This window comes from Symsagittifera roscoffensis, chromosome 1 (assembly GCF_963678635.1).
Source record: "Symsagittifera roscoffensis chromosome 1, txSymRosc1.1, whole genome shotgun sequence".
Lineage (NCBI taxonomy): Eukaryota > Metazoa > Xenacoelomorpha > Acoela > Convolutidae > Symsagittifera > Symsagittifera roscoffensis.
In genome coordinates, this window is record NC_087062.1 from 63476564 (window position 1) to 63501394 (window position 24831).

The following is a 24831-nucleotide window of genomic DNA, read 5'->3' on the forward strand; positions in this document are numbered from 1 at the left end:
AACATCTTTCATCAGACTCGAACCCATGATTTTTGCCATCCAAGGCGTTTTCGTTACTTCGAAACCAAGTGTTCCGTAGACACTAAGAAAACTGAATTAATTATGAGCTGAACCTAAAATTACCATTTCTAATTCTGTGAACAGTTATTTACGGAAAAAAATCTAGTGCCCGAAAGCAATACCCTTGCTAAATGCAACGGTAATTAAAAAGAATAGAAGGAACAGGGAATCAAAAATCCGACATTTCATCATAGCACGCTTAACCGACACTCTCTCAATTTTAATAAATGCTTTGAAATTCTAAACATTCTCATTGCGCCCATTTTTCATCAATATGCGCAAAATCACTGCTCACGTATTTCATAAGCTTTTCTTGTTGGTCCAACTTTTATAGTTATAGTACTCGGAAGTTACCGTAATTATCACAGAAAAAGAATATATTTCGATACGGGACTATCAATTTAGAAAATTTTGAATAGCACAAGCTAGTAAGAAAATAATGTGCCTCTAGATTTACATTTTATCTATTCAAACCGGCTGAAAAAAGTTATCTTTACAAACTTATTTATCAGAGCAATTTTTCAATGTCGGGTAGGATGTCGTTTGGAGCCGTCTTCGGACCATATCTGTTCACAGGTACGCCTTCTTTGTTCACGAGGAATTTGCTGAAATTCCACTTGATCGCATCGAGAAGAGTCCCGCTTTGTTTCTTTTTGAGAAACACATACAGAGGATCCGCTTTTGAACCATTGACCTTCAAAAAGTACACATGCTATCAAAACTTCACACGGGAGTCATTAGGCATAGCGGAATATTGAATTAAGCACTATATTTCTTAACTAAAATGGAAAATGTAACCTATCTTTTTGCGAGAACGAATGTCAAAGTTTCCACGGCTAATTTTCTTTCCATAAAACAAAAATGAGTCAAGTATTAATGAAAGTACACCTTACATCAATCTTGGAGAATAGGTCAAAGTTGACGTCGTACTGCTTGACGAACTCCTTGATTTCTGCCTCGGTGCCTGGCTCTTGGCCTGCGAACTGGTTGCAGGGGAAGCCGAGAATGCGAAGACCCTTCTCGCGGTACTGCTTGTCAATGGCACTCAGCTGCGTGTAGTTGATTGGCGTCAAACCTGAAAAGCTGCTTTTTAAAAACCACGTAGCAAATTTTCATCGGTTTTTGGACTTATTTGAAAATTTCTGTCAATTTCAATCGTTACTTGTCAGTTTGAGTTCCGACAACTATGAAATACTAGGAGACCCGGGGTGGTTTTATTTCCAAGCCCTTTCAGTAGTGATTCAGATCCAAATAGAAGCCTAAAAAGTTTTCTGAATGTCGAGAAAAGCTGGTCTGAACATTTTCGCTTTTCTGCCGATTTTTAAAAATTTTACGCTATTTTATTATCTATTGTTGAGATGCATTTCAATCAATTATGCTACAAAAGAAACCAGTAGATAATTTTGAAAACTCTCTAAGATCTATCACTCATTTTGAAACTATCACTTTCTTTATCGACTATCACGATTAGTTGATAACTAAAAGGATGTTAGAGTGTACGAGCAACTCTTCTCAGAAATAATTTGTTCTTAAAGAAAGCCTGATAAAATCACATGTTGTTGTCTATTAAAAAAAAAACTCTTACAAATTCAATCAATACTCAAAAAATAGTAGATGAGATAAATATTGATACTAAATTCATCATCTGTAGTGTAAAAACATCAGAACGCAAGTCGAGCCTTCGCCCTACAAACCTAAGATTTAAACCGCAAAAATACGATGTGGTTCAGAGCTTTTTAATCGCAAAATCATGATTAAACTTATAAACAGTACCTTACTCGAACCCATTAAACGTTTCCGCATTTACTGACAGTCGTTAGAGAAACCAAGAAGAGCCAAATATTGCCCGAATCCAAGTTCTTTCCCATTTCATCACAAACAATATCCTTGATTGGTCGGAACAAAAACAGCCAACAGAAAATTGTAAGAGTCAATTAACGGAAGTAACGGAAAAAATGACTTAACGCTCTTCTTTCTCAATTTTCGAATTTTAAAGAAATCTCAACTTTCGAATTTTGAAGAAAAAAATATATGCCCTTAAAGCTCTTTGAATTTCTACAACAATTTGTGAGTGACACTGTTTTGATTAAGTCAACCCAATTTGAGAAAATTGGACCAATAGGTAAGTTTTTTATTCCGCTGGGAAATATGATAATTAATTTCCACTTTCGAAACAAGAAATCGGTCACGTTTTTTGTGACCTTTACACTGAATTTAGAAAGAAATCTGCAAGAAAGTAAATTTGAGCCTGAACAATTTTTAGGATTTTTTCCCTTTAAAAAAAACGAAAAAAATCATCAGCATCCATATGAGAGTCTGAACTACGTTCATCTTCTCTTAATAACCTTTTCAACAATTCATTGGCAAACTTACCGCATTTAGATGAAACATTGACAATGAGACACACATTGCCTTTATATTTATCCAAGGTCACCTCCTCGCCGTCAATCGTCTTCTCCTTAAACTGATAGATTGTATCTTCCATTCTAGCTAAACTCAAACTCCTTCTCCAACCACAATTCAACTGAAATTGCGATACTGGGTTGCAACTGAGAATATAAGCCGCACTTTTGATATTATGCAATGCAAATATTCTCCTTGTAACTGTACTTGCAATAGCAATGGTTGGTTGATTTGCGATCAACTCAATATATCTGAAAATATAATGCAATACTTTATGTTACCACAAGTCGGGTATGACATAAAACGTTTTGACTGGAACGAGAAACCATTGAATCGTTCGGCCTTAAGTGAAATTTGAATGGCCAAAATAATTGATGAGTAACACAGAGACCAAGCGGAACTTCGCATATCTTGGAATGCAACGGGGAAAAAAACAATTTCAAGCTACTGAATGGCCAGTGAGATGGAAATTACAAAAAAAAACTTGAAAAAACTGAAAATACAAAAAGTTAAATCAGAAAAAAAAACAGACGAAACACAACCACTAACAATAAGCAAGCTTTTAGGTATTTCGGAGCGTCCACTGAGCCAACAACACGTAGTTGGACTTCAATCGATCCTAAGACAAAAATGCCAAAGAAAACTCATAAAAAACAACAATTTTTTTGAAACTAATATATTTTCTCCGCCAGCAATTCAGAAAAAAAGTCTACTTTGAAATTAGAAGTCAAAATTTTTTTTCGAGAACTTAATACTTTTGCTGTTCAATAGTGTAAGCAGAGGATATTCAACAAAGGAAACGACTTGAACTTAAAAACAATCGAAGACAAATCGTGAAAAATTAAATTTGAGCAAGAACAAAATTTGTCCAACGAAAAAAAAACAAAAAAATCATCACGACTAATAGAAAAGAAAAATTATATGAAGTTTAAAAATCTATATATAGGGATGAGCCAACGAGGCATGGTGATTTGAGTCGCGATCTCTTGATGGTCTGGATTATTGTAGCGAGCTCATTATTCTAGGCTCTTGGGAAAAAGATCACTTATTCAGACGAAAGAAACATCATTGCGAAAAAGGAGTTAATTTGCATCCACGATCAAAAGATACGACCAACAAGGTGCAGACAGGAAACTATAAAAAGTATAGATCGTGATAAATCAATAACCATCTGGCACGACGCATGTAACAGTTCAATTTCTTATCATCACCGAGACCCACGTGAGAAGAACCTGAGAAGAACTCGTGTCCGAGGTTTAAACTTACACCAGATATCTGGCATAACTTATTCTGAAAGAGAAAAGGCGCCTGACATAATCGCAGATCCTGAGTTAAAGAACTTTGATACTCCTGTGGTGCATATATTGAAGGACGTGATCTCAAATTATATCAGACAGAATTCAGAACTTATTGCGAAATACAGAGCTCTTCATCAAGAATCCTTACTAGAAGTTAAAACACTGGACACTGAAAAAAAATTTATGTGACCTGGAGCAATTAATTAAGAAAAGGAAAAAGAAACTTTCACAAAAGCAGCTCAAAAACGAAAACTCGAGGAATCTTCGAACTTAATAGTTTCCTTCTTTTCTTCTTCCCTGAAGGTAAAACCTGTTTGTGAGACAGATGTGGACTTAACTGCCCAGGTGCGGAGCACACGCAGATTGCCTTTATTTTCTTATAAATTGTTTTCTTTTCTCTTAATTGTATCAATCAAGAGATAAAAATTAACAAAAATATGGTTTGAAAAAATGGGAAATCATGTTGAAGTTATTACTGCACGAAAAACTGAATTGCCCACATTGCGTTTTCACAAATACAACATTCATAATGTAATGAGTTGTATTGTTAAGAATGAGTTTTTCCAGGGGTCAGTCAACCTGATGACACATGGACCTTCCGTGACAAAACCATGTCATAATTATCCAACTTCAGAGATAAAACCAGCTGAAAATTTAAATATTAGAATCATGCTGTCTAATGTTCGCTCTATAAAACATCTTGAAGATCTGGAAGCACTTTTAAGTAGCCTCGAGTCTCCAATAAAAAAAAATTGTTTAACAGAAACATGGTTGAAGGAGACTGATATTATTGAAATGTATAAAATAAGCAGATTTCACAAAACTCTCACAAAAAAAAGAATAACTAGAGGAGGCGGTACAATGATTCAACTAGGATATAAAACTACATTAATTGATAAACTTGAAACTGGTCTACCAGAATTGGTGTCTGCGATAGCAGAACCTTTAGGGAAAAAATGGTAACTGTTGACTGCTATGTACCATCCAGCTATGAAAAAGACTAATTTGTTGAAGAAGTAGACAAAGAGTTAGAATCACTAGCCAAACTTAATTAACTACTGTTCTCGCGGGAGATTTCAAAATTAACAACCATACAAAAATATTTTACAACGTTCATATGTTAATACTATAGAGGCAAATGGATTTCAAATTTTAGATGGCAGCGCTACTCGTGTTTGTGATAAAAACGGAGGATTTATTGAGAGACTAGTTAAACACCCTGAGACTAGTAAGTATAAGAGTAAGATTAGGATCGGTATTAGACTAAGAAGTTGCACGAATCTATCTGGCCGAAAATAAGATAGCGTGACGAGCAGACGGTGTATCCTATCCGAAATTACTCTATGAGTTAACAACTTCGGTTATAACTCACTTCCTTTGATGCGCTTCTGTAGTTATTAGAGCATTTTCAGACTTTTTCCTAAACAAAAAATAAACAAATCACCAAGACCTAGAAAAAGAGTGAAAATTGACAGAAAACAGAACAGAGGCGAAGCTGGGCTGATATAAAATTGGCTATAGCCGATATCAAATAGCCGATATAAAATTGGCTACAGCCGATGTAAAATAGGTCGAACTGAAAATGAAACAGGAATTTTAACAAATCGAGCAAGGAAAAACACTAACAACATAAAAAGATAATTCTGAATAGGACATACTTAAAATGGTAACATGCACGAAACATATCCATAGCGTTAAAAATATTGCCCATAGAAGCGTTCAGGTAATGAGTGTGGATGAAAACAATCCTGTGAACATTGTTATTTACTGGAAGAGAATCTAGTCACCGATTGAAATACCCTTGCTTATCGCAAGGGTAAAAATGACCGAACAAAAACATTGAATATCAGTCAGACAAAAAACACTGATTATGGCTTTGGAAATATGTGTTTATGAGGAAAACTATCGAAAAAAAACGATAAGCCAACCTCCTCAAGCTTCGATTGAGGAGTATTTGAGAGAGATGAAAGCAAAAGCAAGAACGTCGACTTCTTCTAATTGCAGCTACAAACAACAACAACAACAACAACAACAACAGCAACCTTCCACAAAACCAATTGAAAAATAAATTATCGTTGAAAAAAATTTATTTTCAACTTTATATAACACAAAATTATTAATGTACAATAACGATTGATAAAAAGATCTCAGATCGTTTTCTTAATTTCTGCAGTCTTATATAAAACATATTTGAAAAATATTTATTGAAAATGAAAATAAAAATTAGTAGCATGACAATAAATTGTTAGTAATCATAAATCATCCGTTGTCCCAGCTTCATCACCTAAACATAACAGCAATCATAAGCTCACTAATATCATTAAAATACTAAATCTTTTTCTTAAATAAATTTAAACCATTTTAAACTTAAATTCACTTAATTTTAAAAAATCAGATCATCAAGGCTTATCCTTGGATTTTAATAAACTTTCTATCTCACTAAATTTAAAACCTGATCATCAAGTCCTATCCTTGGATCAAAAAGAACAATTTTGTTCTCCCCAACCCACTTAGCAAGTGTCTACCGACCTCAAACGTCGATTCACTATCCAACCTTTCCAAAAGACCCAGGACTAATAGAAATTTTTCAATAAAACTAACCATTCAAATAAGATAAACAGTGAAGAACTTCGGTTATTCATCCTTCACTTGAACCCTCCTCTTACCAGACCCAGGATAGATCTTAGACTTAGTAAGTTTAAAATAGTATCTTACGAACTACTTGCGTTCTAATTATACCTGAACCTTGTGGATCGATTTACTATTCTCCAACCCTTGAACACAATCACTACCCCTAAGTAAGATTAAGTAAGTTAACACCTTAGCTTAGACTAGCCACGAGAAAGTAAAAAATCATTCTTCGGAATCGGTATACTTTTCTCTCCAACCCTGAACAAAAAGACCCAGGTTAAGCTGACCAAAAAATCGTAAGGACTAACAGTCTAAGGAAATAGAAATAACTAACAACTTCTTGCATCCCTCATCCTAAATCTTATGTCATTCAAAAATTTAGGAAATAAACAAACAATCGTTTTACACAACTGTGAAATAGATAACAAAAAATACGATCTTGTAATCACACCTCATACACAAACAGTTGGATACATTAGAACAAAACGACAAACAATAAAAAGGAAAATTATAAACAAACAAAGACAAATCACACGAAAAAGATTTTCAAAAAGTAGAAACGCATTTTCTGAATCAGAAGTAAATAGTTTAGACGAACTATACAAATTAAAAGAATCAATAGATAAAAATTGTCCCATCCATGATCAACTATATTTTTCCGACTCAGAAACAACTTCAAATTCATCAAAAAGAGGAAAAAGAAGAATAAAAAAGCAATACAAACACAAACCAGTACACTTGTATAATTGGAATCAGCCAATTAGACACATCGATAGTTATATATTAACAGTCATCAAACGAAAAAATGAGCCACACTCAAAGTGACCATAGTCCAGATGACGAAGCAGTTTTTCCCTGTCTTATAGATTCACTCGATGATAGAGGACAACACGATTTTTGCAAGAACTTCCTCGTAAATTTGTTTGAACCAGGAATCAGCCCATGCAAACAAGAATTCCCAGATGTAAAAATCAAAAGACAAATTATTGAACATTATTTGAAAGACATATGAGTAGTATGCATATAGTGCGTTAGGATCGGGGGGGGGGGGTTGTCATACATGGATGACCATTAGGTATAAATCATAATGGTCACCATGTATTAAATGATCAGCAATGGTCACCATGTAATAATCCTAATTGTCACCACATATAATTTTATACCCAATAGTCCTCATGTAAAACTTCGGTATATTATTGAGTATTCCCACTGAACGTTGTGGTTACATGTTTGGAGCGGGAAAGGATTTGCCAAATCTTTGTTCTGAAACCAGCCGGAGTGTTTAACTGCGCTATAGACTGTTTGCTCAATTCTTCTTAAAACTTTGATTCAAACTCAAATTACATACAAATACATACAAAAGTATGCTTAAGACACTATCGCTTAAATGAAAATGTTTATATCCCAGATTAACTGAGTTCCAAAGCTGAACAAAATCTCGCACTTAAATACACACTAAACGCGGAATAAACGGTAGGTCAAATTTTATGTACAGACAATTCTCATATTAAATAACTGAATTTTATTTACTATACAAAAGTTAATGTGGTGTTTTTTGTGTTTTAATCTATTCGTCGATTTTTTGACCGTGGTTCTTCTACTTCAACTGCTTCATAATCGAAAAACGAATCGTTGAAGAATGACGACTCGTCCTCATCGGAAGTATTGGCCTCCAGATCCGCGATATCCCCGCTATCAATATCACTGTCGTTGGTTTCTGCTGCCCGAATCAGACCGGGGTCTGGAGTTTGCCAACTGCTATTGACCTGGTCCATCAGTTGTCGAAGCGAGCGATGTGGTTGTGTGTTCTCAACAGCAAAACTATCCTCAGAGTATTCATCATCAATTTCCGGATGGTCCCAATTAATGTTTTGAGTGTTAGCGAATTCTTCAGACACCCCATCTAGGAAATCGTCACAATCCCACGACACTGGCTGTTGACGATCTTCAAAAAATGGCATCCATTTTTCCAAATCGTCATCATCGGTTGGGTCAGAATTAACAGCGGCTGTGTTGTCATCACTATCATCAATGCCAATCACAGTTTGACCCAAGATGTTTTTGTGACCGTAGGGAAGAGTCTGCTGACCATCATCGAGGATGTAGCGTTTGTCATCAAAATCTGATAACGATGTTTTCGTCGAAGTCACTGTTTGCAGATTGTGTGACTCGGATGCGATTCGACTGTTTTCAGTTTTGAATAACGAGCCAGAGGTCAAGGTGTCTCGATATCGCTGATGGCTCAACATCTTCTGAGCAGCTTTCGATACACCCTTCGCCGATAATTTTCTGCAATCTATAAATATAATTATATGATTTCTAATCAATTTTTTGATGATCACTAATGTGTGGTGGTAAAAAAAAGATCCAAATGCAATCTGTGGTTTTGTGTTTTTTAGGAGCTACATCATGTTAACTTGAAGGTCAGGTGCAACAAAAAAAAATGACATGAAGGCCAGGTGTGACCTTAAAAATTAGTCATCATTAAAAAAATCGACCAACACAAAAAAAAAAATCCCCAAAAAAATTAAAAAATTTTTTTGCAAAAAAAAAAAAAAACACTTTTTCGCCCGAAAAATTTTTCGAACAAAAAAAAAATTTTTTTTTTCCAAAAAAAAAAAATTGTCCACAAAAAAAAATCGTCCGCAAAAAAAAAATCGCCCACAAAAAAAAAAAAAAAAATTTCGCCCACAAAAAAAAATCGCCCACAAAAAAAATTTTTTTCGCCCTCAAAAAAAAAAAATTTCGCCCACAAAAAAAAAATTTTTTCGCCCACAAATAGAAATTGCTTTCCAAAAAAAATTCCACAAAAAATCAAAATTTTTTGAAATTCGTGCTCACAAATAAGGCAAATAGAAATTAATTAATTACCTCTGGACAAAATGGAATAAAGCTTGGGTTTGAGGGATATAAACTCGGTTATAATGTCTCCTGGAAACTCATCCTTGAATTTTAAAACAACCATTTTGTTTTTTGGGTCGTAGAGAGGGTGGTTCTTCGGGTAATTTGACAAGTCAAGTTCATTCAAAATATTCCTTTTTTCGGAAATTTCTCGGTATAAATCTTCACTTTTGACTTGGTACAGGAGACTGTCTGTATCAGAATACAGTAGTTGACATTCAAAATTTGGTTTCATTATATCGTAATGAAATTTATACATGTGAAACTTTGCTAACTCAAGAACACTAGCTCCCACAATTGTTGGGACATCCCAATAGATTTTTGTTGGGTTCGAAGTGAACGCTGCCAAGTTTTCTCCAAAAATTTTGTAGGATTTAAATTCGAATGCACTAATTTCTCGCAAAGCGGCATGATAATCTCTAACTATTCGAACAAGCATCCGTTTGCGCTTCGACTCGCATGTTTTCCCATAAGCACAATTGTTCAGTAGTTTGTACAAATCCTCCTCAAATTTATTTCTAGCTTGTTGTCGTTTAGTCGTGTTCAATGTGATGTATGGTTCTAACCATGCTTCTTGTTCAAACTTCAGCACACGGTGCACTTTTTTAACTTTAAGTCCCAACCTAACAAACAATTGCAATAGTTTGTAATGAATTGTATAGTTTGACTTGTCATGCAGCGTCTGCAGTAACTTTTTGGTCTTTCCAATTGAACGTCTTGCAATGTCTTGATTTTTCATCTGCTCGAGTAAATTCGTTTGGTAGGGACTCAACCAATCCTGGGGTACACTTTCTTTAGTAGGAGCTAAAGGGTAATCTTGATGATCCTCATGCAGTTCTTCTGGGTACTCGAGATCAACTTCCAATATAAATCCAATCAAAGAGTCTTCAGTCATGTTGAGGATTTGGTTCACAATCACCTCGTCTTCTATATGCTCTATTAACTCAAAGTTACGCACCGGTAATTTCTCCGTTTGCATGACGCCGCCATAGAGGTTATTTGCATCGATCATAAACCCGTAGGTGCTAGGTTGATCTGGGTTGAAGTCGGGGCATTCTTTGTTGTTGGCTTTGAAAAAGCGACTATGGAACACGGATGCAGTACCACCTCGCATCATATTCTCGACCATTTCGAGATGCCTGCGGTCTGATAAAAGCTGAACATTCGAGTCTTTGCAGATACGTTTGAAGGCGTCTCCAGCTAAGTTTGAAGCACTAAAATGGTGCGCGCAGTCCAGACCATAAGTTTGGTGACTAATTTGTCGAAATTCTTCAAAGACGCAAGCAAGAAGGAGTGTATCACACTTGAGATACAAGTTGTGATAATCCTCCAAGTTTTGACATTTGAACATTCTAAAAACTTTCCTTGCATGCTCCAGATCCGCTTGTGAAACTGCAACTTTTCCTCCATTCAAAACATCGGACCAATTTTGCAAAGGAGGCAATTCTTTTTCTGCAAATTTTTCTCTTTTGGTCATGTACGAATAAGGGTAGAAACCTTTTTGTCGTATCAGACACCGTTGCTCCTCCGTCTCGTTTGCAAAATACTTGTTCAAAACTGACATTTTTTCCGCTGGTAGATTATCAACCAATTTTTGCAAGGAAGAATTCAAAAACTTGCATGAGTCAATAAATCTGAGGTATTCAAAAACTTTTTGCTCGGATCCGTTTTTCCTTTTTATAGTTTTAATTAGGACTCCAATGCTTAACGATATATATTTTTCGTCGGTGCTAGGTATAACACTCATTGTACTTGTTGGCTCGCATTCATGCAATGCGAGACAAATGTGGTGAAGGTCATAGTTCTGGATGTTATGTCCAATGACTGGGGTGAAATTTACAGTTCGTCTTGCGAGGTTGCATTTTTCATGTGCCCATCCCAAAAATTTTCCAGAAAAATGGCAATGGTCAAGACATTTTTCGTGCTCATTGGTAAAATGTATACAGCAAATCCAACATGTTGATGTGTTTTCTTTGTTCAACGATTCTTGGCTTTCTAGAAATTGAGGAAACCGTCGCTTTTGATCATATATCTCTCTCGCTAATTGATGCAACTGATTGAGAAACTTTTTCATGCATTGATCAGAGCTGTCATAGTCAAAGAAGTAGGGCTGTGAATTTCCGTGCTCAATTACAGCCAATGAATACCCACAAGCTTCGTGTTTTTGTACAACTCGGGTAGATGATCGCGATGGATTATCAGGACAAGAATCTACAGGTTTCAGAAATGATTCAAAATCAAAATAAATCACAAGTGGTACAAACCACAAGGCCTGGAGGTTTTTGAACTCGTATCTGTTGGTACCTTTTTCTGCTGAAGGCATGACTACTAGAGCAGGTTCATGATCCTTACAACACTGGATGTGTTGCTCATGAGTTTCATCACTCCAACTAATGTGAAAGCAGTTTCTACATAAACGTGCAATTGGGCGATACTTACACCCTTTGATTTCGCAGATGAACTTTAACAAATCGATTATAAGTACATAGTGATGCTTTGCAGGCTCATACAAGAGAAGCAGGTCCATGTCAAATATTTCAGTTTGGGTGCTGTTATCTTGGTTTGGTCGTTTTGATATATACATAGGCAACAAATCTCCCTTGTGGTACTGGAACACATTTACCCGCACGTCGTTAAGTTGTTCAAATTTTCCAATTGAAGCGAAACTCATGGGTGAATCAAAATTACCTTGGGCTTTGTGTGCACTTTCTGCAGTGTATGTATCAGGTTGTGTCCGCGCAGCTGCTGGGTTCGCTTTTTGTTGATCAGTTAGAAGTAGGTCAACACCATGCTTCAGACTATAAGCAGCGGTAAAGCAAAGTTCGAAGCAATTATTATCTTCGTGATTTCTAATGTTTATCAAATTCTGGGACATTCGAATTCGAAAAGGCAAGTCAATATAAGATGACCCACGGATTGGTGAAAACTTTGCAAGTTTAACAAAAACTTGAATTACATGTTGCAAAACCCAACCGCTTCCATAAGATGCAAAAGTCTCCAAAACTGCTTGCATTTTTTCGACCATTTCAAAAAACTCATCATCTTCTAATCCTAAGCTCATCACAGGTTTCATATCAGAGTTTGCATAAATGTCAATCCGCTCGTCGTGCTCAGTTTTACTAGAGTCATTTATTACTTTAGGTTTTACCAAACCTAAATTAGCGCTGAACTGAACTTTTCTAGGTCCTTCTGCAACTCGATCGATTATGAGACTTTGAATTTCATCTTTTTTCTCTTGCATAAACTGCAAAAGGTCAATCGGCTGAGTTTCATCCATGGGTTGGTTTCCGCCGATCACATACGTTTCAAGAACACCGAAAAAAGCAGACTCACTTTTTTGAAGATTGGTGCCGTTGATTTCGTCTTCATCGACAGCATGCACATCACCGAGAGCAGCATTAGCAGCGGCACTTGAAGTGGCTAAATCAGCAGAGGCAGCTCTCATAACAGGAAGACCATGGGTTGCTAGTAAATGAGCTGATAAGTTTTTGGGCGAATGAAATCCCAAATGACAATAATCACAAACACCTCCAAGTTGACCATGAGTGTGAAGAATATGTTTTTGTAAATTTGAAAGCATTTGAGCCGTGAATGAACACTCATTGCATCGATAAACAATAAGTCCTTTTTCAACAAAATGTTTGTCACGCTCATGGCGACTTCTATTGCTCTTATTTGCATATTTCAGTGGACAAAAATTGCATTTGAACATTTTTTGAAATAAGTTAAGCTATTGATTTTAAGAAAGAAAAAGAATCAAGTGATCTCAAATTACACTCAGAAACAACAGTAAATGAGAAGCATAACTGTTCGTCTACCAATTGTAGAGAAAACGGTTTGTGTTTTGCGCGCGTAATTTTGAATTTGAATTAAAGTTCCCGCCAAAATTTGAATTAGATTTGAATTTCCCGCCATAACTGGCAAACTCAAATTCGATTGGACGAAACAGATAAATTGTTGTTTGAAACGTTAATAATTATTATAAACGATAGAAATTAATCTAAGCCAACCAAGTTTGGGCTAAATTTTAATCCAAAATGATTTTAGAGCCAAGATAGAAAAGTTTTAATTTTATATTTTATCAATTCAAATTATAAATTGATGAAATTTTCGAAATTGCAAATAAAAGTTGAGCATGTCACAACACATGATAGATCCTAAATATCCCAGTTGTCATGGGGACAGAATATCTTATAAAAACGTCAAAATTAGTATCAAAAACAGTTGAAATGATGAATAAGTAAAGCAAAATCTAAATGACAGTTTTTTAACTTTCCAGGCGCATTGTTATCAATGATGTCAATCACGGAGCGGTCGCACGGTCCATATCACCATGAATTTGTCTCAGTTGTCTTTCGAGTTGAAAAAAAAGTCCGAAAAAATACTTTTCTGTAAAGAGAAATGAGTTCGTTGTTTTAGGGGGGATTAAGGGGATTAGCGTTTTTCTCGAAGACTAATGAAAAAACATCTACTCCCACAATCTCATTAGTCGTGCCCCTCAATGCAATTTCATAATAACACCACTTGCTCATAATAAAAAATTGCGTCTTCTGGTTGAAAATCGCATTTTTTCGGAAAAATGAAAAAACGATGAGTCATCAATTAAAAAGTTTGATTTTTATTATTTTTCTCAAATATTTTGCATGATGATGAATACTTGTATTTTTTTCAATATGACCATTTTTGGAGACAACAGTATCAATGATCAAATGGTAACTCCAATTTGTAGAAAAAGAAAAAAATTGATGCTTTTTTTTTCCTTTTTGTAATTAAAAAATCAAATTTTTAACTAAAAAACCTTACAAAAAATAATTATTTTTATCAAAAAGTTGGTTTTAAACATCTTTTATACTATTTTTCATTATGTTTAATTTGTATGATAACTATTTGAATAAACATATGACAACATAAGTTTTCATCCAAAATTATTTTTTTACAGTTTTTTTTTTGACGTTAATTATCTTTTTTCAAAAAACGAATTTGATTTTTTTAATCTTGTTTTCTAAAAATTAGCATATATATATGGATGCTTTTCAGTTTTTTGTCAAGATCACTAATGTAAATAAGAACTTCAATGTTAATATGTTAAATCCTATTTGTGGAAAAAATGAAAATTTTACGGATTTTTTTTTTTGTTTTTAATTGAAAAAAAAATAGTCAATTTAATAAAAATAAATGATTTTTGTAACTTCAATTTTTAAAGGCTTTTGAAATAAATTTTTAATCAGAACCCAATCGTGTGATAATTAATGAACAAATACAAGATACAAACTCAAACTCAATTTTAAAGTTAAATTATTATACACAATAAATACAAACAAAAATCAAAAAAACTCAACCTCAGTTTCAAAGTTATATAAGGTCCAAATACTCCTGCGCTTTCTCTAGTGTTGTTAACTTCCTTTTTTTCTTTGGCGCTAGACAGAGAGAAGGGGTTAAGTTTTCCATGTGGTTGCTCACAGTAGCCACAGGGGTACGCTTTGGAGTTGAGCAACCCGGTTCGTCAAGCCATGGTGAAACTACAGGGGAAGGATCAGCTTTCGGGGTAACTACTGATGGTGACTCAATTTGTTCCATTCCCCATAAACGATCAAAAAATTCAATTTCTTCAAAGTATTCTAATTGGTTTTCACACATCGGAGTAACATCACAATCGTATTTATACAAAATTTTTTTTACTGGTTTTGATAAAGTTGAAATATCAACCTGAAGAGCAAGAGGCTCGTCAGGATCCGTATATTTACCAGAATTTGTAAGGTAACTCAAATACTTTATATTCAGTTCTTCGTCTTTCTTTGAATTTTTTAAGGAAAGTTTACTGAATAAATGTAAAAAATTTTTGGGAATCATAACGTGATGAGTACAAGTCCACTCATCAGAATTGAAACTTTTTTCTTCGTTAATTATTGCTACAAAATTACCGTGAACGGTTTCATAAAAAATGGTTCTTTCGTAATTGGAATATCCGGCAATAATATAACAAGGCATTTTTGAAGAAAAGTTGGAAGAAAATGACAAACGTAACGCGGAGAGAAATGAAACTGAAATGAATTGTGAAAACGCCTCAAGAGATTAAAATAGGGATTGGTTCTTCTAAAATTAGAAATTTCAAGACCTCCTATGTAGTTTTTAATCGGTTTAATAAGGGAGGGCGTGTAAAATACTTATGTTACCTTGGGTGGTATTCTATGTTTATCTAAATTGCATTCAAACAAATAGCTTGTATCAAAAATAACGTTTAAACATTGTGACCTTTAACACCCATTAAAATTCTTATCAGTTGTACATGCACAAAATACTTATCCATGTGAACTAAATTGCAATCCAATATCTTTGCGATATAAATTACATGTGTATATAAATTAAAATAGATACAACGCCGCTTTCTTTTGCAGACATATACAATCAATCGGAACCATTCATTTCTTTCTATTCAGTTTTGAATCAAGTTACTTTGAAAATTTACTCGTTACAATGAATAAAACCAAAACAAGCACCACAGCAGATGCAGATAAAGATTTTGGCGATTGCTATTTCGATATTTCGGAAAACAGTAAAAGACTAGTGCGTGCTACATTGAAAACATATGACCAAACTGGAACTTATGTATTCCTGAAAGTTTTCAAAAAAGCAGCTGAAGGCGCTGAATTTGAATGTGTACAAAGACTTTCCTTAAGCAGCGAAGAATTTTCAAAATTACTAAAGTCGGGAAAGTCAATCCGAGCGCAAACAAGTGAAATTTCTGATACTGTTGAAAACAAAGACAAACCACAATCTAACTGTAAACGAGCCAGGAAATCTCAACTTTCCTCAAACACAAAGGATTTCAAGCACGACCCGAATTAATTTTCCTTTACAAAATGGCAGAAGCTATGTTCGAAGTTGTGTTACCTGATTATTTCAAAAAATTTCAACCAAATTTCAAATTTGTTATCACTGAAAAAATTCCTAATTTACCTACTTTTAAAAATTATGTTTTTGGAAGCCACTTCAAATCTGAATATTGCCCTTTTTCAGTCGAGAATGAAAAAAAAATTCATTACCATATATTGATTCAAGTAGATTCAGAGGAACAATTAAACCAATTTTTTCCTTCCCAAAAATGTTTCAGTGTTCCTTGTATTTTCACTTGCTTCAAATACTTAGTTTCTCCTGCTAAAGATGTCAAAGGAAACGGTGAGTTATTTGACAAGCTTAAACTAGCTCTCACTTATTCAGCACAACCTGTTGCAGCCAATCTCGATTTGTTAGATTTCACTGCAATCAAAAAACGTTTACCCAATTTATTGCTTTCTGCAACATCATCTAAGAAACAAACTTCACCAAATCAAAACGTTTGCAAGAAATCTCCGGCCGTTGGGGGACAGAAACGAATTGATAATACAGTTACGCCTGCTGCATCGTCGACGTCAAACAAATCCGTAAGAGTTTCGACTTCAGTTTCAAAGAAACATACAGAAAGCAGACATGTTCAAACAGATGAGATGAATACAGAAACTTTGAAAAGATTTGAAAGTTTAATTAATGGACCCCATTCTGCCGCTTTTTGCAAAATAATGGATATTTTGACAAGTGGATATGGAAAACTTGATGTAGATACTGATGTGCTATTTGTGAAATTTATTGTTGAAGAGAAAGTTAAGTTTTAATTGATATATACTTTTCATTATTCCCTTTTTATTATATTGAGTTCAGTAAACATGATTTCAACTTTCGATTTAAAACTCATTCATGAAATTTTTATAGACTTAAAATCACAATATCCAGACAAATCAGTCAGATTTCAGTATTTTTTAGCCACTTGTTTGTATTTGGATGCTGATATTAATTTGGATTTTGTTTTGAAAAACAGACCATATGGTGGTTTAATTGGAATAGACAATTCGTCGCTCGACAAACACTTGAAACATTTCAAGTTTCTTAGAATACGTGCTATATTGCATGACGCAGCGGGATATTTGCAAGAAAAAAATCATACCGGTCCTGGGTACACATATGTTTTGCCTTGTCCAATAAAAAACTGTTACCTGGGTCACGTGACAGGTATTGCGTTTTGCTTATTTCTTAAAGCATTCAAACCAAAGTTATTTCGTTTGTTGGAATGTTGAGTGAAAGTCATGTTAACCCAAAGAAAGAAAACTAAAAAATTGTTTTTCAACCATCTCATTATTTTAGATATTGAAGGATTTAAATGTGGCAAGAAACCTTTGATCATAAAGGAACTTTCCGTTTGCTCTGCTAATACAATTGATACAATTCATTTTCTGCCACCAGTTCAATTCAACAATTTATCAAAAGAAGAAAAAAAAGCGTACAATTGGGTATCTAAATTTCTACACGGGCTTCGTTGGGACGAAGGTGAATACCCTTACTCATACTTGGATCAAATTTTTGACAGCATTCGTTTGAGGAACCCAAATTCCCATTTTTTTGCTAAAGGTACACAAAAATCTGTTTTATTAGCTGAATACTTGAAATTACCCGTGACAAATTTGGAAGATTTTGGCTGCCCAAAGATTGAACAGTTATTGGGTCAAGAAAAACATATTTGCAAACGACATTCTCATTTACTTCCCTCACATCAATTATTAAAGCATTGTACCCGTAGAAAATCCAAAGTTTTTTTCGATTGGTTACAAAATGAACTGTCCAATGATGCAAACAACCTTATCTCCAAATTTGGTGGTTTACGCTTCAATGACTAATCAGAGTCCTGAAAACAATTTAACACCAAGAATTAAAGTTACTCTTACGCGGACAGGCATATTAGATTGTCGAGGAAAACCTCTCCTGCAAAAACTCGAACAAATTACACTGAACGATATCGAAATCGATAATTTACGGAAGTTTTTTACAGTTCTTGACTACTTTCACCTGTACAATGTCCAGACTCCAGGAATTTCGCCAGTCAATTCCGTTGTTCAATCTCAACCTGGAAGGGCTGCAACCTCAGCTGGGAGAGAGAAGACAAATTCATTTGCATGACCATCAGCTTCCAGCTGAACTGAAAGAATTAGTCAAAACTGATAACGTTGAGGAAATACATTTAGTTCAAGCCACTATCAGAGTTGCTGCTCATTTTGTTGTAAAGTTCAAATCTAATTGTAACCATGACAAATTCACAAAATATGAGTTTTTCTTCATTGAACGAGGAGTTGATTTGCCTGTTGAACCGAAATGACGAATCACATATATATATGCCAAATTTTGTGAATCATAATAAATATATTTATTGATTGTCTTCATTTTCTTTTGATCTTGTGTGATTACTAGTTGCTAACATGTCGTGTTTGAAAATTCAAAATTTCAAAAAAATATTTTTGCCAAAAGAAAACACACAAAATGTGAGTTTAACAGGTGAGAATTTACCAAAAGAGTTATTAGACGAAATCAGTACCGGAAACGTAGAAAAAATTGTTCGGATACTTCTGACAGACAAAAACATAGCAAGATATATAATAAAATACAAACCAAACGGCAATAGATCAGAGAGAAAAAAAGGCGATTGGTATGCAGTTGTAACTATCAACCTTGATAGAAATAAGCAAAAAAAGTCTTCGGGTAAACATGGAAATTGAAGAAACCACCACTGTCGAGAACAATGATTGCGACTTTGTTGACATTGGTGTTGCCGAAAAGTCTTTATCTCACGAAAACAGATCTTGGAAATTTTGTAATTCTGTTTCTCTTCCGTCTGCAGAAGTTGTCTTTTTCACGCAAGTCTGTTTCATTTTCATTTTGCTCTCTTTATCTATTTCAAAATTATCTTTTTACAACCTTAGTTGTGATGAGACTGCCATTTGGCTTTCAATACTATCCAGTACAGTTGGTTACATGTTACCCAATCCCAAGTTATAATAATGAATAAGATCATTTCAACAAAAGATAGTCTGTTTATGTCCGTTTCAGGTCCCTCAGGATCTGGCAAAACTGATTTAATTTTTCAAATGCTTCTCAAAGGTACATTCTATCCATCGTATAACAAGATATTTTATTTTTATCTTCACGATCAACCCAAATACCGTTCCTTTGTTTCTCACAACAAATTTGATATTGAATTTATAAAATTATCCAGCTTTGAAATTGTTAATAACTTACGGGATTGTATGATTGTCTTTGATGATACCTGTGAAGAAATTTTTAATGAAAAAGATTTTGTTAAATTAGCTACAGCAGGCCGACATAAAAATGTTCATGTTATTTATGTCAAGCACAATTTATTTCAGCAAAGTAAGCAATCACGTACAATAGATTTGAATACAACTCACTTAATTTTGTTCAAATCACCTCGAGACATTCAACAAATTGATTATTTAGGCAGACAGTTGAATAATGCAAAATTCCTCCGTCATGCGTATCAGTTGGCAACGAAAGAAGATTTTGGTCATCTGTTGATAGACTTGGATCCCAAAACTTCAGAATGTCTTCGTTATTCGTCAAACATAGTTCCACCATCACCAACCATTTTCTATTTACCATCCTCGAAAGCAGTTATCACATCTCTTGAAAATGAAAGAGAAAGAATTATGTATATTGAAGCAAATGCTCAATAGTCGCCATTGTAGATCAATTTTGACAGAAGCTGATTCAAATTTTATTAGATTTCTTTGCGATTGTTTTGTAAATGTTTTTCTGGGACATGTTCCAGCTAACAAGAGTTTCATCGAGAGTAAGAAAATACCATTTGGAAAAATTGTTGACCCTAAGTTTAGTATCCGAGAAAAACGAAAAGTTTTGGCAAACAATATTTCACTGGTTAAATCAATCGGAGAATCGTGTTACATTTACTTGAAAAACTAGAATCTCAGGCATGTATGCTGAAGAATTCATCCTCATTCCTCGAAAAACATATGCTCCAGATGAAAAAACTGCACCACAATCTCAAATCCTTCATAATCCATTAATTAACGACAAATCATCTCAACTCAATTACATACAACGATTTCGAGAACGAAATATCAGCCGTGACTCTCCACCACCATTAAACCCAACATCTCCTATTCCTTTAACCCCTAATAATGTAGTACCAAATCTGCACCGAAAAAGAAATTTATCTGCACTTACTAATTTCAGTGATGACGGTGATGATGAAGCAGAAAAAAATTTTGAATCAAACAATTCACTGCAGCAGACAAGTTCAAAGAGAACAGAAAAAAACGATGAAAAAAGTAATGGAAAAACCGCTGAAGTGTTTCGAAAGGTTATGGAATCCATTCAAGAGCTATTGGAAGCTAATAAATTGGAAAGGGCAAACATCGTGCTAAAGCAGTTGTTCAAAGTTGAATCCTTGACTTTAGACGTTGACGGATATGTTTTAATTCAAGGAAAACCAACACTCGTTAAAATTGAATCTTTTTTGTACGATACACAGCAAAACACAAAAAAAACTTGAGGGTGTTTTTTATCCACAAATTTTGAAAGAACTGAATCTTGATCCTAGCTTAGTGTCCAACACTTATGCCAAACAGATTCTCCGCTCGCTTAAGAGCGAAGCAGCTAAGCCCTTCTCAACTTCTTCCTCCTTCGTCTCCGACGACAACCCGACAACTGAGTACTCGAAGAGATCAAAACCCTCCTCTTCGAAGACTCGATCGACAACTCTCAAACCCAGAACCAAGCAATCAGACAAAAGAAAAACCCAGAAAAAAGAATTTTTCCCCAACACCAACGACGACGATGATAAAAACTATGAAAGCAGTAAAGAATCGTTTGCGACGACGTCAACAAAAGAATGGAAATCCTACTATCAGTGAAGAAAAGAAACTCAAATTACTCTACACGAAAGGTCCAGCTGCATTTGGTAGCGTTAAAAATTTAACAAATGCTAGTCAACTCTCACCAAAAAAAGTTGAAAAATTTCTGAGATCTCAATCATCACATACAAAGTATGGATTGTTTCGTAAAACATATCCTCGGCTAAAAGTGATTGTTAACGATATCAACGAAATTTGGTCTCTTGACTTGGCTTATGTTGATAAATTGGCTAAATATAACCGAGGGGTACGATATTTGTTAGTTGCTGTCGATTGCCTCTCTCGCTACTTACGAGTGGAACCCCTGAAGACCAAATATGCTAAGGAAACAACCGAAGCTTTCAAAAAAATGATCAAAACAAAACAACCAAAAAAAGTTTGGGTTGACAAAGGCACCGAGTTTAAAGGAGAGTTCGAAAAGTTATGTACTAAACGAGAAATCATCAAATACAATACTCACAGTGAAAAAAAATCAGCGTTTGCCGAAAGAAACATTCGATCGCTGAAAAGTATTATGTACAAATACTTGGAGTTTGAATGGACTTACAGTTATATTGAAAAATTACAAAGTTTTGTTCAAACGATTAACTCACGCGTTAATAGAGTAACAAAATTGGCTCCAAACAAGGTCACAAGAAAACATGTACCTGCTTTAGTTTCATTAATTGCAAACAGTTCATCGAAGTTGGTACAGAAACCAAAATTTTATGTTGGTGACTATGTTCGAATAGCGAAGACTGACTTGCCTTTTAGAAAAGGTTACAAGCAGATTTTTACAGACGAAGTTTTTGAAATAGTTGCCATTCCTACTGTAAACCCTCCAACATACAGTCTCATTGATGCGGAAAAGGAAGAAATCAGCGGAAAATTTTATGAAAAAGAACTTAGTTTAATTGGAAACAAAGCTGATTATAACGAAAATGGACAGTGATGAGTTTACTGTACATTTGATTTCAACAGCATCAATGGATTATTTCCCAGGCAACACTTTGGCCAGTTTTAGAAATTTTTGTAAAGAAGAAATAGCTTTAGACGGAGATTGGAGAGTTGCTCTCTCAGAAATAATTTTCCCCACAAAATTAAACAATGTTACTGATGAGGAATTTACGTACTTCAGAGCATCCGAAGTAGTAGCCAGTAAATCCAACGCTGGCAATCGGAATACAATTTCCAGACCCTACTATGGCGAAAAAGTTTTTATCAAATCAGGAGAGTACACTTTTATAGAACAATTGATTAATGAGATAAAAACAAAACTCAAAGACAAAATTCATTTTGATGCGAGTCCTCAAGAAATCACGAATAGCATGAGCATTTGGATGAACGCAAATGAAGGAATCTCATTCCCAAGTCCCCAAATACCCAGTCTGTTAGGCTACAATGCAAAGCTTGATGAGAACGGTGAATATCACATTGGTTACAAAATGATACCCTCCTTCGATGCATCTTATGAGGGAAACGAACTGTACGAATCTCATTTCCCATATGACTTATCAAGTGGGACAAGTCTAATTTTTGTCTATATTGACATTATTCAATACCAAACTGTTGGTGATGCAAAGGCCCCATTGTTACGCGTCATTGATTCAAATAGACGCATCAAAAACGGTAGAGCCTGCAGCATTGAACCTAATCATCGAAAAAACTTCACTAATTTAGACTACAAAAAATTATTCACTTCATCTGTACAATCAATATCGGTACAGTTGCGCACAGAAACTGGAAGACTAGTGCCCTTTGCAGGAACTGGTAAAGTTGTGTTGACTCTAAAATTCAAGCGTTTTGATTGAAAACCAATGGAACAATATTATGCAAAGCAAGCTTCACTTCCTCATTTCTCTGGACACTACCGACAACGCGGCAGTGGATTTGGCGCTTTGGCTGCTGGTATTGGTCGTGTTGCTATACCGTTTGCACGACGGGTTATTCTACCGGCAGCGAAAAAACTGGGCAGAGAACTTTTGATGAGTGCAGCGCCAGAACTAATTGATGTCGCTATGAAAAAGAAGTCTCCTAAACAAGCATTGAAAAACACTGTCACAAAAACTGCAAGAAAACAACTCGGTGGTGGTAGACGACGTCGTCGAAAGACACCAATGAATGGATTACGAAGAAGAAGGTCAGTAGGGGCTCGAAAAAGAAAAACAACCATTCGAAGAAAAACCAGACCAGTGAGAAGTCGAGCAGATTTTTTCTCAAACATAAAAAATGATCGCTAATTTGTTACCCAATGAAGCTACCCATAGCTCTCTAGATTTGTTTGAAAAACAACCTCTTTTGATTACTTTTGAAAACGCTTTTGATCAAAAAATTGGACCTGTTTATTCACCTAATGGACCAATGCTTGAATTTGAAATCACCGGTGACCGTAATAATTTTGTTGACCTGCAAAAAATTTATTTGGAAATACGATGCAAAGTAACGCAATCAAGTGGAGCTGATCTGCGATACGACAACACTGATCCTACTGTGTCTGATTCACCGTTCCTCGTAAACAACTCCCTGTATTCCCTTTTCTCTGACTGTACCCTCTCTGCTAATGGACTCAAAATCTCAAATGCCAATAGTAATTTTGCGCATAAAAGCTTTATTGGAACAGAAGTTTCTAACAGCAAAGGAGCCAAGGACTCATGGCTTAAGTGTCAGGGATATCGTTTTGAAAACAATCCCGCTGCAATAGATGCAGCTGATTTCACATCTCAACGAGAACTGGTCCGTGAGTCGAGGGAAATTTGGTTCTATGGACCCGCTGGAGTTGATTTTTTCACATGTGACAAGCATTTGTTGAGCGGTGTTACCCTCAGACTTTCCTACAGACGTTCTCATGAAGATTTTCTCATTATATCGGAAGATGCTGCCAAGCATTACAAGCTGCAAATACTCGAAGCGAACCTATATGTTAGAAAAATGACTGTGACCGACCATGTGCTCTCTGCCATTGAATCAACTTTGCTCAAAACTCCTGCGAACTACCCATATCAAGAAGAAATTACAAAAACATTTCTTGCAACAGCTGGTCAGCGCAGCTGGCAACAGGAAGATATTTTTGCTCGTGAACCGGTGAGACAAATTATCATAGCATTGAACACAAATAATGCATTTCTAGGAACAAACCGAACGAATCCTTTTCATTATCAAAAATTTGGACTGGAGCAAGTTACTTTGAGACGAAATGGTTTACCAATAGCAAGTACACCAATCAGTACACAAGATCATAAGCGTCTCTTCTTCAACACACTATCAGCGCTGGGTTTGTTGCACTGCGGGCTGGGAATCACTCTGGATAACTACCAACAGCACTTTATTATGTGTTTTGATCTCACTAGCACACAGCAGGCAGCTCATGACTTCTTGCATCCAGAACTTACTAACTGCTCAGTTTCACTCGATCTTCAATTCTCAAACGCTTTGACAGCAAACCTGGAAATTTTTGTTTGGGGTATACGCTCATCCAATGTATTTATTACCTCCGACCGCAAAGTTACAAAGAACGTCCTTCCCATTTCGACAGTCTGAAAATGGATGAAATCCAGTTGCAGGACCTCATTCAGAATTGTAATCATCTGAAATATAAGTTTTTTGGAGTATTTGCAGCCGACAATTTTCCACCTCACATCCCAAACAACATCTTTATGATTGTGAACACTTCAAAATCAGATTCTCCGGGGAAACATTGGATTGTGATATGCAACAGAAGAAATGTTTTATACTTCGCTGATCCTCTCGGTCTTCCTCTCTGGCAGTACACCAATCTGTATAAACGATTGAACGAGAATTTTCATCAA

General features: G+C 35.2%; 1 protein-coding gene across 1 annotated transcript; it reads right to left on the reverse strand.

Annotated features, from left to right (window-relative positions):
• Positions 1-419: 419 nt before the first annotated feature.
• Positions 420-2714, reverse strand: LOC134847493 (glutathione peroxidase-like). The gene is made up of 3 exons (XM_063864560.1): positions 2434-2714; positions 954-1135; positions 420-754 (listed from the first exon to the last, which is right to left on the reverse strand). The coding sequence occupies exons 1-3, from the start codon at positions 2543-2545 to the stop codon at positions 569-571; spliced, it is 480 nt and encodes a 159-aa protein (XP_063720630.1). The 5' UTR covers positions 2546-2714; the 3' UTR covers positions 420-568.
• Between the last annotated feature and the right edge of the window lie 22117 nt (positions 2715-24831).